At 30.3% G+C, this 16,499-nt stretch overlaps 4 protein-coding genes across 10 annotated transcripts; 2 read left to right on the forward strand and 2 right to left on the reverse strand.

Annotated features, from left to right (window-relative positions):
* The first annotated feature begins 305 nt into the window (after positions 1 to 305).
* LOC106783906 (ESF1 homolog) lies at positions 306 to 3,484 on the forward strand. Its single transcript, XM_014742899.1, has 7 exons — positions 306 to 1,313; positions 1,395 to 1,573; positions 1,703 to 1,807; positions 1,885 to 2,085; positions 2,163 to 2,385; positions 2,455 to 3,236; positions 3,303 to 3,484. Exons 1-7 carry the CDS (start codon positions 686 to 688, stop codon positions 3,411 to 3,413), a joined length of 2,229 nt encoding a protein of 742 aa, XP_014598385.1. The 5' UTR covers positions 306 to 685; the 3' UTR covers positions 3,414 to 3,484.
* Positions 3,485 to 3,696: 212 nt separating this feature from the next.
* LOC106783904 (zinc finger protein 135-like) lies at positions 3,697 to 8,928 on the reverse strand. Of its 6 annotated transcripts, none has more exons than XM_014742898.1 (8): positions 8,490 to 8,928; positions 7,907 to 8,047; positions 7,716 to 7,818; positions 7,312 to 7,646; positions 6,650 to 7,018; positions 6,213 to 6,567; positions 5,807 to 6,105; positions 3,697 to 5,699 (listed from the first exon to the last, which is right to left on the reverse strand). In XM_014742898.1, the coding sequence occupies exons 2-8, from the start codon at positions 7,907 to 7,909 to the stop codon at positions 5,151 to 5,153; spliced, it is 2,013 nt and encodes a 670-aa protein (XP_014598384.1). In that variant the 5' UTR covers positions 7,910 to 8,047; positions 8,490 to 8,928; the 3' UTR covers positions 3,697 to 5,150. The 6 variants fall into 6 exon arrangements, with proteins under 6 accessions (XP_014598384.1, XP_014598382.1, XP_014598379.1 ...); XM_014742896.1 differs by having other exon boundaries at positions 7,907 to 8,107; XM_014742893.1 differs by lacking the exon at positions 8,490 to 8,928 and adding an exon at positions 8,418 to 8,436 and having other exon boundaries at positions 7,907 to 8,189.
* A 73-nt stretch (positions 8,929 to 9,001) lies between these two features.
* LOC106783907 (thioredoxin domain-containing protein 15) lies at positions 9,002 to 10,532 on the reverse strand. 2 transcript variants are annotated; one of them, XM_014742902.1, is made up of 4 exons: positions 10,208 to 10,532; positions 9,996 to 10,108; positions 9,575 to 9,801; positions 9,002 to 9,490 (listed from the first exon to the last, which is right to left on the reverse strand). In XM_014742902.1, exons 1-4 carry the CDS (start codon positions 10,251 to 10,253, stop codon positions 9,136 to 9,138), a joined length of 741 nt encoding a protein of 246 aa, XP_014598388.1. In that variant the 5' UTR covers positions 10,254 to 10,532; the 3' UTR covers positions 9,002 to 9,135. The 2 variants fall into 2 exon arrangements, with proteins under 2 accessions (XP_014598388.1, XP_014598386.1); XM_014742900.1 differs by having other exon boundaries at positions 9,882 to 10,108; positions 10,208 to 10,531.
* Positions 10,533 to 11,057: 525 nt separating this feature from the next.
* Positions 11,058 to 16,168, forward strand: LOC106783926 (glycoprotein-N-acetylgalactosamine 3-beta-galactosyltransferase 1). The gene is made up of 7 exons (XM_014742942.1): positions 11,058 to 11,342; positions 11,443 to 11,518; positions 12,922 to 13,099; positions 13,229 to 13,404; positions 13,554 to 13,761; positions 14,092 to 14,230; positions 14,391 to 16,168. The coding sequence occupies exons 3-7, from the start codon at positions 13,069 to 13,071 to the stop codon at positions 14,932 to 14,934; spliced, it is 1,098 nt and encodes a 365-aa protein (XP_014598428.1). The 5' UTR covers positions 11,058 to 11,342; positions 11,443 to 11,518; positions 12,922 to 13,068; the 3' UTR covers positions 14,935 to 16,168.
* The last annotated feature ends 331 nt before the right edge of the window (positions 16,169 to 16,499 follow it).

Here is a 16,499-nt window from a genome sequence, read left to right on the forward strand (position 1 = left end):
TTTTTTAAACATATTTTGCTTCGATGATATTATACATTTAAAAGTAAGGCCAATGTAAAATACGATACCAACAATTTTATCTACAGATAAATTACGCAGAGTTTATAATTCGTCCATCTATTCAAATTAAATCATATCTTCGTATTACTACAAAAATTATAAACTTCTAATTATAAGATTATATTTGGACAGTTAAACTATATCTGTACTTCTATCTAGCAGTACATAAACTTGACGAGTGCTCAGTCGGTATTGTGATGATCTTTCTTATCAATGAGGGAGCACAAGCGCCATCTACATTTCTTGTTTAATCTGCGTATTACGTTTAACAAAACATATAACAAGTGTATCTATCAAAACACGTGGAAAAATATGTACATATGCATATTTAGAAAATTTGACGATATTATATTTCTGCTATCTTAAAATACATTTATATTTTTTTGATGCATTACAACCGATTTAACGAAATGACATTGCTATAAAAAGTAAAGCTCTTATTTGAAACATAACCTGAAATGAAACAGTAGATCTTTGCGAATCGTACGTTTGGTAGTTATATTTTATTTACTCGTTAAATTACAAAAGCTTGGTTAATTTTTATTTACACTTTACAACAATTGAGGGATAATTGAAAGTATTTACTTATTTAATTGTTTACATTTTCAAACTATTTTTCATCGTCATGGCCGAGCCAATTGTTGATAAACGCTTTGCACATATTACAAGGGATCCCAAATTTAAAAGGATTCCAAAAAATGAGCGTAAAATTAAAATAGATAAGAGATTTCAAAGTATGTTTAATGACAAAAAATTTTCAATCAAATATACGGTCGATAAACGTGGTAAACCTATTAACCAAACTTCTATGGAAAATCTTCAAAAATACTATGAACAAACTAGTAGCGAAGATGAATCTGATACCGAGACTAGTACGAATACAAAAAAAGATCGAAAAAAGGGAATATCGAAACATAATAATAGAATAGTGCACGATGAAACTAAAGATGCGAGTCGGAAGGAAAAAAATGATTCGGATGGATCTATTTCTATTCGGAATAACCCAATTGTTACAAAATCAAAGGAAGAAGGAGACGAGAATCTATGTACCGCTAGCTCATCTTGTACAATTGATTTGGATGAGGACTTGAAGGAAAATCATAAACAGTTATATATAAAAGATAAAGATGAACATTTAAAATTAACTAATCAAATAAAAGAGAAATTACAAGATCTTTCTGTTAATTATGCGAGGGGTGAAGGAACTTTACTAACCGATAGTTCTTCTGATGAAGAAACTTCCGAATACAGTGGTAAGTAATACTATATTGCGCCTTAGTTTTGATCTAAATTTTGTGTATAAACAAATACAAATATATTATCTTAACATTTAGACGAAAGCGAAGACATAGAACATGGTTGGGGTGAATTAGATAAAGATGCAGAAACGACCGACGAAATAACTCGTAAATTAGCCGTTTGCAATATGAACTGGGATAGAATACGTGCCGTAGATCTAATGGTCCTATTTCATTCATTTTTACCCAGCGGTGGTATTATTCATTCTGTTACGGTAATATTCATTATTTTTCAACTAAAGCATAAATTTTATTGAAGTATTAACTCTACTCTCTATATATTAACATTATAACAGCATATTAACAACTCTATTCTAACTATCAAGCTTTTCTCGATATTATAGATTTATCCATCAGAATTTGGCCTAGAACGTATGAAAGAAGAAGAAATAAAAGGACCGGTAGAACTGGTCAATGATAAAAAAGAAGAAGATCACAGCGAAAACGATGTAAGTTTAATTATTGACACCATGAATGAACATTTCACATAAAAATAAACGTCCTTATTTTTCTTTCATTGTTACAGAACGAAGAAGGCTCGAATTATCATATGGAAAAATTAAGGAGATATCAATTGAATAGATTAAAGTATTATTATGCAGTATTAGAATGCGATTCCGCAGAAACTGCTAACAAAATTTATACCGATTGCGATGGTATCGAATATGAGTCAACTGCAACAAGGCTAGATTTGAGATTTATACCAGATGACATGAATTTCGATCAGGTATTCAAATTCTCTATCTTTATTTATTGCTTACTATATTTGTTGCATTTAATAAATGAAGATTTATTTTATTTTAGGAACCTCGAGAAGTATGTACCGAATTGCCAGAAATTTCTAAATATCAACCACGTCAATTTATTACTACTGCGTTGCAACAAGCAAAAGTACAATTAACGTGGGATGAAACAAACCCAGAAAGGGAAGAATTAGCAAATAGACTTAATTCTGGAAAAATTAACGAAATAAATGAGAAAGATTTGCAAGCTTATTTAGCGAATGGAACTAGCGATGATGATACAGGTAAATCGATGTACAATACAGTGATCTAATGTAGAATAATATTATCTCATTAATATATTCACATTTTAGACAAGGAAATTGAACAAGACGATAGGCACCAAAGAGAAATTCAAGAGGATCTAAATACACCTAATGATCCCATCGAAAAATATAAATCCTTGTTGAAACAATTGGACGAAGATGAAGAAGCAAAAAAAAACAAAGACGTTGAATTAGAATTTACATGGGGCATTGGAACGGAAGAGAAAACAGAGAACGAGAACTTAAACTTCAACGAGAAATTAAATAAAAACAAAAATTTGGCTCCATTCGAGAAATATTTAGCAAAACGAAAAACCAAACAAAAAGCACGGAAGGAAGAAATAAAAAAATTGATAGAATTACACGACGATAAAATATCGAATTCGGATGATTCCGATGTTAATTTTTCGAAAAATAATAAACCGATAAATAGCCGGTTATCATGTAAAAAGCAACAAATAGCTGGAGAAAATGGCGATGTTGATTCTTCATCTGTGGAAGACGAAAAAACGAAACATGTGGATGAATTAGAATTACTTTTAATGGATGAAACCGAGAACGAAAATAAGAAACATTTCGACATGAACAAAATAGAAGCTAATACGAATTTGTCAAAATCTAAGCGCAAAAGACTGAAGAAAAAACAGAATGTACAAAAAATCGAGGAGGATCAATTTCAAGTAAACGTAAACGACCCCAGATTTGCCTCGCTATTTACATCGCATAATTACAACATTGATCCTGCAGATCCTCATTATAGAAAAACCAAGGGCACCGAAACCTTAATTCAAGAGAAATTAAAAAGAAGAGTCGAACATACTCCTGTCGATGTAAGTATTCAAGATTTTCCTATTTCGGATAATTTACATGTTTTTCTAATTTTGTCAATATTTTAGGTAAAGGAAGAAAAGATGTCTGAAAATAATAAAAAATTGAAACTAGAATTGCAAGCGTTAGTTAAATCAGTGAAGAGAAATACTAAAACTATCTCTCAATCAATAAAATGATGACCCTTGTGATTATATGATTTGTTATTCAACTTCTTCCAAATATTAAACGCAATTTATTACTGTTTAAATGTTCATTAATTCGTTAGTATAATGAAAACTTCATCGTGAAATACATGATCTCTAATATTATATATATATATATATATATATATATATATTATTAGAGTATAGACTCTAACAATAAACTCAGAAACTTTTGATTACTTATTCTATATACATATATCTTTGCACAAACATTATTCTTGTCTTTTTACACTTATTAAACACTATCAAAGAAATCGCGATTGTACATTGACTTTATTTAACACAATTATTTACAACAGCATGATTTCTTATTTTTTATTTTTGTTTTTCTACACGTTCACATTTGTTTTCAATAATCCCTTTCCTTCATTCATTTGAACATATTAAATAAATATTCTTCTAAGATAACCAGCAAAATTTGATTTGTACTCGCTTAGATTGTATCTTAATCATCCTAATCAGTCCGTCTCAGATTAATCTCTTAGTAATTATTGCTTATATTTCAATACATCAAATAAATCGTTTATTTTGATAGTGACCTAAGTCTATTTTTTATTTTTTCCGCGAAATTTTTGTTTATGACTGTTGTAGATGTTATTACGTTCAACAACAACAAAATACTAAAATGGACTTAGGCTTCTTTCAAAATAAACGTCTTAAATATGAAAGTTAAAAAATTACTATTTTTTATGATGTACACGGAACGAAATATACCGTCGTAAAAAGGAACTATCGAACAATTTTGTTTTGATATTTTTTACTAAAAACGCATTTTTAACAATTTAAATAACAAATATTTCGCGTAAAATGAAAAATCCAGTTAGTAATTAGGATTATTCTTCTGTTTTTTTTCAACATGCACACACATTGCTTCTTCAACTTGCTTTCCAAATAAATAGCCTTGTTAGTAAAATTGTTAAGACAATATTTGATTGGTAGAGAAAATATATCCATTGCCAGCACTGTACACAGAATTATTGCATTCTATAAAATAATAATAACAAATTTCCACTTCAAATATAAAATTAGATGTTCCTTACAGAATGCTTTCACCTATGTTTTTATCTATTACAAGGCCATAGCTAAGAATTAGAAGAGTCGAAATATATAATGTAAATACATTACTCGATATATTTGTATCTACAGAAAAGATAGAAATGATATATATGTTATTGTCTAAATAAGTTCATTCAGGGAAGTAAACGATGAGGAAGACCGAATAAATCTTTAAATATAAGAAACATTTTTTTTTTTCCAAGGAAAGATGACAAGAAGATTATTCTAATAAGATGTAATGCGATTATTCTAATAAGATGTAATGCGACATTCACACACATTCCCCAAATTTAAAATTTCCATTAAACTCGATAAGCCATAGATTTTAATTGAGATACAAAAATAACCTACATCGAGATTCTAGTTTCGTGTAATCAAAGACGATAATTTTTAAAAATATTTTTAAAATCTTTTTTTACTTGCGTCTGTAGCAAAGTAAAAGTTTAAATGATGTTTACATCATTAAATTACATTACTATCACAAGTCAGAGTAATAAATTATATTACATTGTAACGTTTTCGTAAAAATAATAAAGACAAATTTAAATATTATGTAATTAAGAGAAATCCAATCATTTTCGTTCCCAAACTAACAAACAAACGCGAAACAGTAAACTACAAGTTATAACAATTTACCGACTAGATATTACAATTTTAATCCGTATCTTCTGGCCCAGAAGATTGTACGACAGTTATTGAAGATGGTATAATTAATTTGTCTTCTATATCCACTTCTGAAAACAAGAAATTCCCACCTTCGCGTACTTCTTCCTCTCGTGCAGGCTCCGGAGGAATCAACGTATCTTGGCCATGTTGTTTCAAATGATCTTTTAAAGCAAACGCTCTACCGTAAGACGCTCCACAGATGTAACAACTAAATTTTAAATTATTGTCTTTCTTATGTGTTTGAATGTGCGCCCTTGCTGCATACAAAGATGCGAAAGGTCTCGAACATTCCGTACAACGAAATGGCTTGGTATGACTATTTTTATGACCGGCTAACTGTACTCTAGTTTTAAAAGTTTTTGGACAATAAGGACATGTATAAGCACGCTCCTCTCCGTGAGTAAGTAAATGATGATTATACACAGAAGAAGCTTTAAACCTTTTGCCGCAATGTTGACAGCCATATGGTCTTACTCCTGTATGTGTCCTCATATGTAACGTCAAACAGTATGAAACACGAAAAGTTTTTCCACAAACCTAACAAAGAATAATGATGTTTTCTTTATAGTACGCTATTCAAATAAAAGAAAAAGAAAAAAAGAAAAAAAAAAAAAAAAAGAGAGAGAGAAACGAGGTATACATACTTCGCAAACATGAGGCTTCTCTCCGGTATGAATACGCTCGTGTTTTACCTTCTCGTGCGGTCTGGTAAATCTTCGACCGCAGTGTTGGCACTGATAAGGTTTCTGATTTTCAGTCGATTCATTGACTTCGCTTGTAGGAGGAGTTGGAGAATGTGACTGACTCAATTCGGTGTGGACCGCAGCATGCATCGCTAAACTATCAGCAGAGTCAAACTTTCTATTACAAACTGTACAAGTTACGGATTCACCTGTATGCAACGACATATGCGCTTCTTTATATGATTCTGATAAAGTTTTACCTACAAAAGTAAAATTTAGATCAATATTATTTGATTAAAGTATTACAAACTAATTGTAAGTAAACTATTTGTTATTGAATATAAATATAAACAAAAGTCGAGATTACCACATTCAGGACAAGTAAACGTCGCATCGAGAGTTCCTTCCGGTGCATCGACATGTCGTGCTCTCACCGGTGCGTGCATACGAGAATGCAATCGTAAGCTTTTGTGAGAACAAAATTCAGTACCACACGTAGGGCATACAAACACTCGTTGATTAGAATCAGATTCACCCTCGTGTACCTTGGAATGAAGTTGTAACGCTTTTGACGTTGCGAAAGTTTGATCGCAAGTGTCGCAACGATTATTTCCTCGAAGACACGCGTGCTCTCGTAAACTTGCTAATTTATTCAATTGTTCCAGGCCTTGATTGCATCTGTACATTTTCACCGATGTAGGAGCTATCCTCTTCTCTCTTACCTTGATACACAAAATATAAGCTAACTACTCTCGTGACAGGTATTGTTTGATGGTTCTTAATATTCAAGAGAATTATCCGTACCTTAACGCCTTCTACATTTGAAAAAAATTTCTCAATCATTGGTGCCTTAACGGATTGCACTGGTGGAACTTCCATTGAATTTCTATCCCAAAATCTTTCTACTTGAACAACTTTTCTAGTATATAATTTTCCTTCACTATCTACACATTCTTCGGTATAAAGCGTATTCATAGTTTGAGATTGTGTATTAGTGGTATTATCAGTTTCCTCTGGGAGAACAGAAGTTGTGGGTACAGATGATAAATCGTCCAACTGTTCTGCCATTTCAAGCAGCACTTCTTGTCCATCATGAAACTGTTTAATATGTTCCAAAACGGAATTGAAGCTCATGTCGCAAGTTGTACAGCTATAAACTGCTTCTGGTTCTAGCTATGGAATAAGATAATATTCTTTGAAACTACTAACCAAAATATTTTTAATTAATTTATATGCAATTATATAATATTTTGCTTTTATCTGAAAGATACTTTTTTAATGAAATATCCATTTTTATGGTGCATATAAATTCTGAAATTAATAGATACATAATTGATCATTATCATTTTATCAAAAATTTGTTTCCAACCAAATAAATGAAAAAGAGTTATATTCTTTTAGACGATATTGGCTTCAATTCTATTGCATGCACGTGCAAAAATATGAAAGATAAAAACGTGTTATACCTCTTCTACTTTTACCTCACAGAGCTCCTGTTTAACACGAAGTAATCCACTTTCATCAAGTTCCCCAACATCATTTATATGGTCCATATTTATCAAGGCACTAGCACCTCCATCCAAAAGTTCAGAACTACTGGATAAAATGGTTATTATATTCTTATCGCCTGATATATCTTCTGTGCCAGAGGTTGACGGAGATACCAATGTATTTGAAATTGAAGATTTATCATCTCTTTCTTTGATGACATCATTTAATTTTTCACTCATTTTCAAGTCCAACGAACTATGATCTACTTCTGATTTCTCCATACCAGTATTTTCTATTACTTTAATGTCTCCTGATATTTATGTCAGAAATAACATTCAATGGAATCAAATAAATGTAAATAAAGAAAATTCTTACACACCGTTTTCGTCAACTTGTATAGTTTCAGATTCTCCTACTATCATAATATCATTATTATTTACAGTTGTTAGAAAAGTTTGATTAATCTGCTCGATATGTGTATCCTAAAGTAAAGTTATTCAAAATAAGTATCAATCATATTTTATATATCATAATACATAAGTACGTAGAGAAAAACTAAACAAATTATACCATTAAAACCTCGGAAGTTGTGACTGTTTCTTTACAAGTTTTCTGCTTGTTGTTTTCTTCGTTATCTTGAAACGTCTTTGAATCTAAATCTTGACCGCATCTATCCAAGTGCTGTATCAAGGCCGTTACCGAATCTGAACGCTGCGAACATCCAGGACAATACAAATTGTCCGTCATGCTGAGCAAGTGGTACTTCAATGACTGCGGATCGTTAAATGTTTCACCACAGCACATTGGGCAAATTAGATTCAATGATCCCATTGTTTTTTAATTTTTTGTCTCCCTTACATATATATAGATATACATATATATATATACACATACACACAAATTATACATACAAATATATATATATATATCTATATATATACATGTATGTACGTATGTATGATATGTAAACTGTTGTTTAGATAATTTAACTAATTACTTATCTAATGATGAATTAGTATTGGAATAATGTCTCTTAAATTAGTCTAAATGTTTATACAGACTTTTTTACAAAGGAGCTAACCTGACGTCGAACGATAAAAAATTTACACGATCTAAATTTATAAAAACACCGAACAAAGTCATTTTGCCTGACCTGATATGTCAAGTTTCTTGTAAAAAGTCCACTTATTTGTATTTATTCTGTTTTCTAAAAAGAATCACCACTTTCAACCGGCATTAACGATAATAACAAACCATTAGAGACGAACTTCAGCGCAAACAAATGCCGTACACAACAATCATGAAGTTAGGGAAATGATAAGTGAATCACGAAGTCGGCCATTATGGATACAACGTGAATCAAATGCGTAATCTTCGAAGTCAAGTTCGTGTTGGTTAAAACTTGATGTAACTTTTTTTTTGATTAATTTTCATTAGCGTTAGATTTGACGTTTGGAAGCGATTTTCATTATTATTTAGACGCGTTTAATTGACAAAAAATGGGTGATAAAACATTCGCAGACCTGATTTTTCACATACCATAGGAAATGAATACAGATAACTATTACATATGTATATAAAATTGACACGAAATATGTATACTTTTTACTTGAAGGAAATTATGAACATACTACAGTGAAAGTAAAATAATCGATATACATATTATTAGTTTTCAAAGAACAAACATATATTTTTACTTATCAAATAAGACGACAATACTATTATTTTAAGTCAAACTTTCTTAGTTGGATGAACATATTGCTTTATAAATAAATAAGAAATAAAAAAATAAAAGAAACCTAATCAACGTGCTCGTGCTGCGCGTTACTTTCTCGCCATGTATTTTGAACTAATTCAATGAACTGTTGCCACCATCTGCTTTTAGATGTAAAATATAAAGCGCATGCAGCAATGAAAATCCAAGATAGTACTAAACAATAATCAGTTTCGTTGGAAGGCGTGCTAGGTACTGGACCACTGAAATCTGCGGATGTAACCAACAAAAAACTAATCGGATAAAATACGGTAAAATGCATAATAAGTCTTGCAAATAACTCCAATTTGTAAACGGTGCCATTAAACTTAGCTATGGGTTTCCCGTTATGTACTAGCATCAATGTTGGTACTCCTACTATGCCGTATTGTGCATTGAAGCTACAAATGAAAAAAAGCAACAATTTAGAAGATAAATATTGTAAATTCAAATAGATTTCTAATTGTGGTCTATTAATGAAATACCTTTGATGTCTTATCGCATCTATAGCTACGCATTTAATATGAGGAAATAATCTTGCCAATGCATTGAAGTGTGGTGCTGCTTGACTACTAAAAACACACCATCTGGCATAAAACAAAACTAGCACGCATGTTCCTGGTTGTTGTCTACCATTTTGATCATTCCTAGTTCGATTCGACGGTCCAGGCTCTAAGATTAGCAATTCCATAAGTCTTGTCGCATTGACTAACTACAAATAATATTACATAAGATTACATAGGATTCAAAATGTATATATAAGAAATAAGTAATTGTGGTAGGCCATCTTACTTCCACCGATCCATAAATTTTACCAGTTAAACAATTTAGGCTATTTGTTTTATGTAGAGAACTATTTTTTAATGACATATTTGTCATCAGTTCTAAAACTTTTTGATCGCTTACATCATTATCTTTAGTTATATACATTTTTTCTGCATCCTCATCAGAGAGATTATCCTCGGATTTTGTTTCTACGGCACATTCGTCAGTCTGCCCTAATACACTTATTATCGAAGCTATATAATATCAATAACAATAATAATAATAATATTAACAGTTGATTTTTATCGATCACTATATTATTTGCATTCTATTTAAATAATTAAAATTCTCACCTAGTACTAGCATAAATAAACTTAAACTTTTTCCAAAAATATACATTTTACATTTATATATATATATATATATATATATATATATATAACCTAATGGTGCAAGTTGAACATTTATCTATTAGAGAAAAGTACAGAGAATAATTTAATCCAAAAATTTGTTCTCGCACGGAAAGCCCACATGAAATAATGCAAGGTTAACGAATTACTGTATTTGAAAGATAATTAACGATTTTCAATTCATCCAAATATTTTGGCATTAGTTTCATTTTCACTGATTGTTAGCGTTTCTTAATCATTGACTCTTGTCATTTATAGAGAATCGACTGTCCAAAACAACCATTAACAATATCAATGACAGATGATGTGCCAATGATACACCAATTAGAGCTTAACTTCATTTTTTGTAGCACCCTCTTTTGCTAGGAAATTTTCGGAAAACAATAAGTTATTTAATGGATGTAAATACAAAACATACATTGTTTATTGTTTTAATTATAAGATACGATAAAAAAAATTTGTATACTGTCATTGACTTACCTACATGTTAAGTAAAGGACCAATAAACGACGAATGCTGATTGGTTCGATATTCCGCGGTAAATCGTCAATATTCAATAGAATATCATGAATGTCTGTCATTGAGTTTCTAATACTTCCCCAAGATTAAAATATCCCTCTTAATTCATGTTAGAAAGAAAAGTATAGTATAATATAAGTAAATAATATGATAAATATATTATATGGCATATTTTTGCCACGTAAGAAAAAAGAGAAATTATAGTTATTTAACGAGATAAGAGAGCCCTCTACGGTTCTTTCGCTCATTTCTCTTCAATGTTCGCTGTCAATGTTCGATATAGATTTAATAGTTGCCGGTGAATGCTTGCGACGACAAGCAAAGAGTGGTCTTCTCTTGTTTCGCTCATTTTCTTATAGTCATTTTTCTTCGTCAATCAAAATCATGATACACAGTTGGATTATATTTTCTATTACGTAGTCAATATAGAACAATTTAAATACGAATATAAACTTAAAATGTATACAACAATCGGAAGCAGTAAAGTGCATAAAATGCATACGAATGCAGTATTAATTTCACTATTACTGTCACGTCGCATCAAGGACCATGCAGCAAGGTAAACATTTAAACGATTACGGTGAACTCTTAATCTGTCATTAAAAATATACTAAAACATGTCTATTTTTATAAATACGAAATCAATTCGTGTACCTGAGTGAATGAAATTAAACGACCATCGATGAAATCGCTATGGACCGATTGATTAATATAACATGTAAACATTTTAATATGGTATGTATATTTGAATTATATCTATACATTGCCTTGCACACAAATTTGAATATTCACATTGTTTAATATATTTGCGATAAACGTTATTTATGCGTAGTCTGTAATCTGAAAATAATAGGGATAACTATACTTGAATTAACGAACAAATCTTTGATATATTTTCATTGTTTCTATCTAAGAAAGTGATAAAATTTAATTAGTAAGAATAATCTATATAAATTTACATGTAGATATAGAAATATGTTTCTGGTACATATTGCAAAATCATCTATGAGTCATATTTCCCTTTAGTTTACATTTGCTCCTTGCAAATGCATTCAGCTAACCATGCATGACCTTGTGTTAAAGATGCACGAATAGTATAATTTATATTGTTTGTATGTGAATACAGGCATATGAGGAACATTACATTGCATAAGAGGGATTGTATGTACATATTAACAATGCACATATACAATATTATTTATATATGAAAGGTTACATTTCACTCTTATCAGTACTTAGTAATATTTCACGTAGTTGAGCATTGGAATGGTGTGCTAGAATAAGCATAATTGTATCTTTCATCGGATCGTTTTAGTTTTGCTTTTGTTGTTCTTACTGCTAAGAACTCTATTCATGACAACTATCACATTATTTTGTGCAAATAAAAAGCTATCCACGTGTACTATCTATTAAAAAGAAAGATAATATAGTTTATACTATTTTAATAATATAAAAAAATAAAAGACAAATTTATGCTAATATATTTACGAACGAAAGAGTACGGTAAAAAATTTGATTTCTATTTTTCGTTAAGATCTAATATATTGCATGCAAGTAATCTACAATAGATCTACTATAGGTTACATATTTTATTAGCAAATATGTAGTCTATTGAAACATAAACTATTGTATTTATTGAGCATTTTGGAGTATTTAAAATTTTTCGAAGCTAATAAGTTTAGAGTAACCATATATTTTATAAATAAAATATTTCATTACTTCCCCCCGCTATTGATATTTGATTATTTTCATTCGTGAATAAATACGAGGAGAATCGGAATTCTATAATCTTGTTCAAATATATAAATTAATATTAGTATATAAGATTATTTAAAAATGTAATACTATCTTAAAAATAAAATTTAAATGAAGACGCGACAAGATAAATGCTGAAGAAAGCCAAAAAAACGCGCGAAATGATGTAGAAAAATTAATTCGTTATAAATAGATAAGATAAGGCGAACAAGCTCACTATTACTTGACTAATATTTTTACTTATCTTATTATACCGTCGAGCATTTCAAGCATTTCGTCAGCACAAGTTTAATATTTAATTTATTTATTTCGTGATAATTTAATGACTTAAACGAGTATTTGAATAATCAGTGATCGTATGTGTTGCTTACCAAATATTTCAGACAATTGTAAACAAGCAAAATATAATGATTTTCTATACATAAGCAATCAACTGTACAAGGAGAAACAATAAATATTATCAAATGCGGTGCAGAATATATATAATGCTTGTCTCTTTATTAAGATAATCAACTCTTTTATTTAATATCATGGTTCAGCAACGATTTCCAAGTTTTGATGGTAATTATGTTATTATCACTAAACCGTATTTAAGTATTCCATGGGAATTATTCTATATCCGGTATTAATTAATAATTGTAATAATTTATGTAATGTATCAAATGAACAATGAAAAAATGGCATGTTTAGGTGGACGAAGTGGACGCCGCTTTGTTATAACTCTGTCAGCTGGCACAGTCATTGGCTTTTTAACAGCATGTCTTCTTTTTTCTTCTGCTGGAGAAATATCTCATATATTTACACGAATTCCTGGAAGTTCATCTCTGATAAGAGACCCGCATCATTATTCAGAACTTGAACCAGAGGTATTACTTTGAAATACTTTCATTATTTTTCTTCCATTGAAATATATTATTATTCTATAAGAATATTGAAATATATTATTTATCTATAAAAAAATCTCAATACATGATACGCGCACGCGCGCGCATATATATTTTGAATATTACATTAGGTTGGGCCTGAGATAGAAGTAAAATTTCACAATGAAAATGAAGATTTTCATAAAGGAGAAGATAAGGTAGCACAAGTATTAGCAAAAAAAGTTCGTGTCCTTTGTTGGATTATGACTGGACCAAAAAATCATCAAAGTAAGGCTCGGCATGTTAAAGCCACATGGGGAAAACGCTGTAATATTCTTTTATTTATGAGTTCTGCGGAAGGTACGTAATGAAACATTCGAAGTGGTATTTTTGTTTAATCATTATCTTTTACTTCATCTTTTTTCTTTCCTTTTTTTTTTTTTTTTGTTTATTTCAATATGTATCATTGTATAACAATAATTCATATCTGTAACATATTATATTGTATCATTTTCATGCAACAAGTGTAAGTAAATGAAATATATAAAAGTCTAATTTGAGGTGAAGGGGTTGTATGATTTTATAGTTTCTTTCTTACAAGATTATAAAAAATAAAAAAAAACAGTTGCTATATAAAATGAAATGATAATATATTTATATAATATTTCATTATTTTTTCATTATTTCCAGATGTAAGTTTACCCACTGTAGTGCTACCAGTAAAAGAAGGCAGAGATAATCTGTGGGCTAAAACCAAAGAAGCATTTAAATATGCTTATGAAAAGTACAAAGATCAAGTAGATTGGTTCATGAAGGCTGACGATGACACGTAAGTAAAATTTCATTTACTTTTGTTCAATAAAAATATTTCGTATCATAAATTATATCTATATATCACAATTGTGATTAATATTTTAATATTAGAGAGAGAATAACATATTTCATAGTGGATATTTTGGTTAATCGCATTATGTAATCGACAATTCCAGGTACGTTGTGGTTGAAAATCTCCGTTACATGCTATCATCTTACAACCCAAGTATGCCATTGTATTTTGGATGCAGATTCAAACCTTTTGTAAAGCAAGGATATATGAGCGGAGGTGCTGGATACGTAGTTAGCAAAGAAGGTCTTCGTAAATTCGTAACGGAAGGTCTTCCCGACAAAACCAAGTGTCGTGCTGATAACGGTGGTGCGGAGGATGTCGAAATGGGAAAGTGTCTAGAAAAAATTGGCGTTCGCGCGATGGATACTAGAGACTCGCATGGCCGTGGAAGGTTCTTTCCATTTGTGCCAGAGCATCATTTAATACCTAATCATGTGGATAAAAATTTTTGGTACTGGAAATACATCTATTATGACACCAAAGATGGATTCGATTGCTGTTCCGATAGTGCGATATCGTTTCATTATGTTTCGCCGAATATGATGTACGTCCTTGAATATTTAATATATCACTTAAGACCATATGGCATTAACCATGGCTTGGAAAATCCTTTGCCAGAAATGCCATCTACATTGACCGAATACTAGTCTATACTTTGTCAAAATTAGAAAGTATGGAAGAAGAGATACGTATATACATTTATATATATATATATATATATATATATCTTTTTTCTATATGCATTGCTAGTCTGTTCCAACCATCAATTTGAACAAGTTGATAGCATGAATAGTATAGAACATTATATAAAATACAAAAACATGTGATAAATTATACTTCGTCATATTAACACGTTTATACGAATGTAATTTCAATATTAGGAAGTTGTAGTCCTACTAAAATTTCTAGTTGTACAAGATGCAATGACGCCTTGTTCTTTACCTACATTCATCAAATAAAATTCTAATATGTCTCTTTCTATTTTAGTTTGTTGTATTTTGTTTCTATTAAAGGTTGTAAATGGTTAAATACGTGTACGTTGTTGCATCAAGTGTAACCGTTTAAGCGAAGGCTGCAGACACAATGAATTAAAATAGAGATGAGGCTATTAACCAAATAAAATGGGAAACATACTTTGTAGAAAAATGTTAATGGTAAGCACAATTTAGGAGACTAGACTACTAGAGTAATTAAGAAATTAGTGATCTCAACAAAGTAACATACAAACTCTTTCTATAAAAGCACAATTTAACGAATTAGTGCCACAATAGACCATTGCTGGGAGAATCCTTGTTTCTTTGCTAGTCGCACTACTGTGCTTCACGCGTTCTAGTCTCATCGCTAACCTCGTCACTATCAACTTTATTATGTTTGCTGCCTTGGACTATGTCCAATGTGCACCAACAATCAACGTGTACAAATATATCCATACGATATTATGCTAAGACGTAACAATTGGAAATGTTTACTTGCATATGTGCAGCTTGTACCGATGAAAGGAAAATAAAATAAATTTATTATAGGCTCCAACTCAATGAGGTTACTCTAAATTAAAAAAATATTATAATTTTTGATTTATAATTTTTGATTGACAGGAAGAATCGCATGTACAGGATACACACGTACATTTTGGTTGTTTATACATTGAACATAGTATAAGAATGAGGATAGGTATATATTGCAAGCATAGCAGAAATTTGCTAATCCTTCAGTCCAAAATTTTATTCAAATTGGTACACTCTTAGGGATCGTTTTAAGCGTACCATATTGTTACATAACATGGTAACATTGTAATTATTATCTAATGTGTGAACTGAAAGATGATGTATATCTTATGTGAATATACATGCCATAAGAAATAAAACCTTGTTTTTAATGACACCGCTATCCTTGTGTACAAAATAACTCACTCAAGATATAGGCACCTTTCTAAAAGCTCATTAATCATTCATGTTACATCAGATAATATGAAAAAAAGCTTGCAAACATTTTTTTATACAATTTTTCATAGATTGTGTAATATTTTGGTCACCGATATGTTATCACATGTACTTGCGCACACAACTTATGAATATCAGTACAATAATTAAACTTTAGAACATTAGAGAACATTTAACAAGGCACGCTTCCACTATGCTTGCTATATAAATTTTAAACACATATTGAATATATACACATATATATATATATATATATATATATATATATATAT

The sequence above is a fragment of the Polistes canadensis genome, unplaced genomic scaffold, assembly GCF_001313835.1.
Source record: "Polistes canadensis isolate GaletaPanama2010 unplaced genomic scaffold, ASM131383v1 scaffold_27, whole genome shotgun sequence".
Lineage (NCBI taxonomy): Eukaryota > Metazoa > Arthropoda > Insecta > Hymenoptera > Vespidae > Polistes > Polistes canadensis.

What these genes read in the sequence shown, in the direction of transcription:
- LOC106783906 (XM_014742899.1), top strand. Translation starts at nt 686, where the DNA reads ATGGCCGAGCCAATTGTTGATAAACGCTTTGCACATATTACAAGGGAT. An exon ending in GTATTATTCATTCTGTTACG is followed by an intron (nt 1,574 to 1,702) that starts GTAATATTCATT and finishes TCGATATTATAG; the next exon opens with ATTTATCCATCAGAATTTGG. An exon ending in ATGACATGAATTTCGATCAG is followed by an intron (nt 2,086 to 2,162) that starts GTATTCAAATTC and finishes ATTTTATTTTAG; the next exon opens with GAACCTCGAGAAGTATGTAC.
- LOC106783904 (XM_014742893.1), bottom strand. Translation starts at nt 8,167, where the DNA reads ATGGGATCATTGAATCTAATTTGCCCAATGTGCTGTGGTGAAACATTT. An exon ending in TATACAAGTTGACGAAAACG is followed by an intron (nt 7,647 to 7,715) that starts GTGTGTAAGAAT and finishes CATAAATATCAG; the next exon opens with GAGACATTAAAGTAATAGAA. An exon ending in GTGAGGTAAAAGTAGAAGAG is followed by an intron (nt 7,019 to 7,311) that starts GTATAACACGTT and finishes CTTATTCCATAG; the next exon opens with CTAGAACCAGAAGCAGTTTA.
- LOC106783907 (XM_014742900.1), bottom strand. Translation starts at nt 10,253, where the DNA reads ATGTATATTTTTGGAAAAAGTTTAAGTTTATTTATGCTAGTACTAG. An exon ending in AAATTTATGGATCGGTGGAA is followed by an intron (nt 9,802 to 9,881) that starts GTAAGATGGCCT and finishes TATTATTTGTAG; the next exon opens with TTAGTCAATGCGACAAGACT. An exon ending in GATGCGATAAGACATCAAAG is followed by an intron (nt 9,491 to 9,574) that starts GTATTTCATTAA and finishes TTTCATTTGTAG; the next exon opens with CTTCAATGCACAATACGGCA.
- LOC106783926 (XM_014742942.1), top strand. Translation starts at nt 13,069, where the DNA reads ATGGTTCAGCAACGATTTCCAAGTTTTGATG. An exon ending in ATTCAGAACTTGAACCAGAG is followed by an intron (nt 13,405 to 13,553) that starts GTATTACTTTGA and finishes ATATTACATTAG; the next exon opens with GTTGGGCCTGAGATAGAAGT. An exon ending in ATTTATGAGTTCTGCGGAAG is followed by an intron (nt 13,762 to 14,091) that starts GTACGTAATGAA and finishes CATTATTTCCAG; the next exon opens with ATGTAAGTTTACCCACTGTA.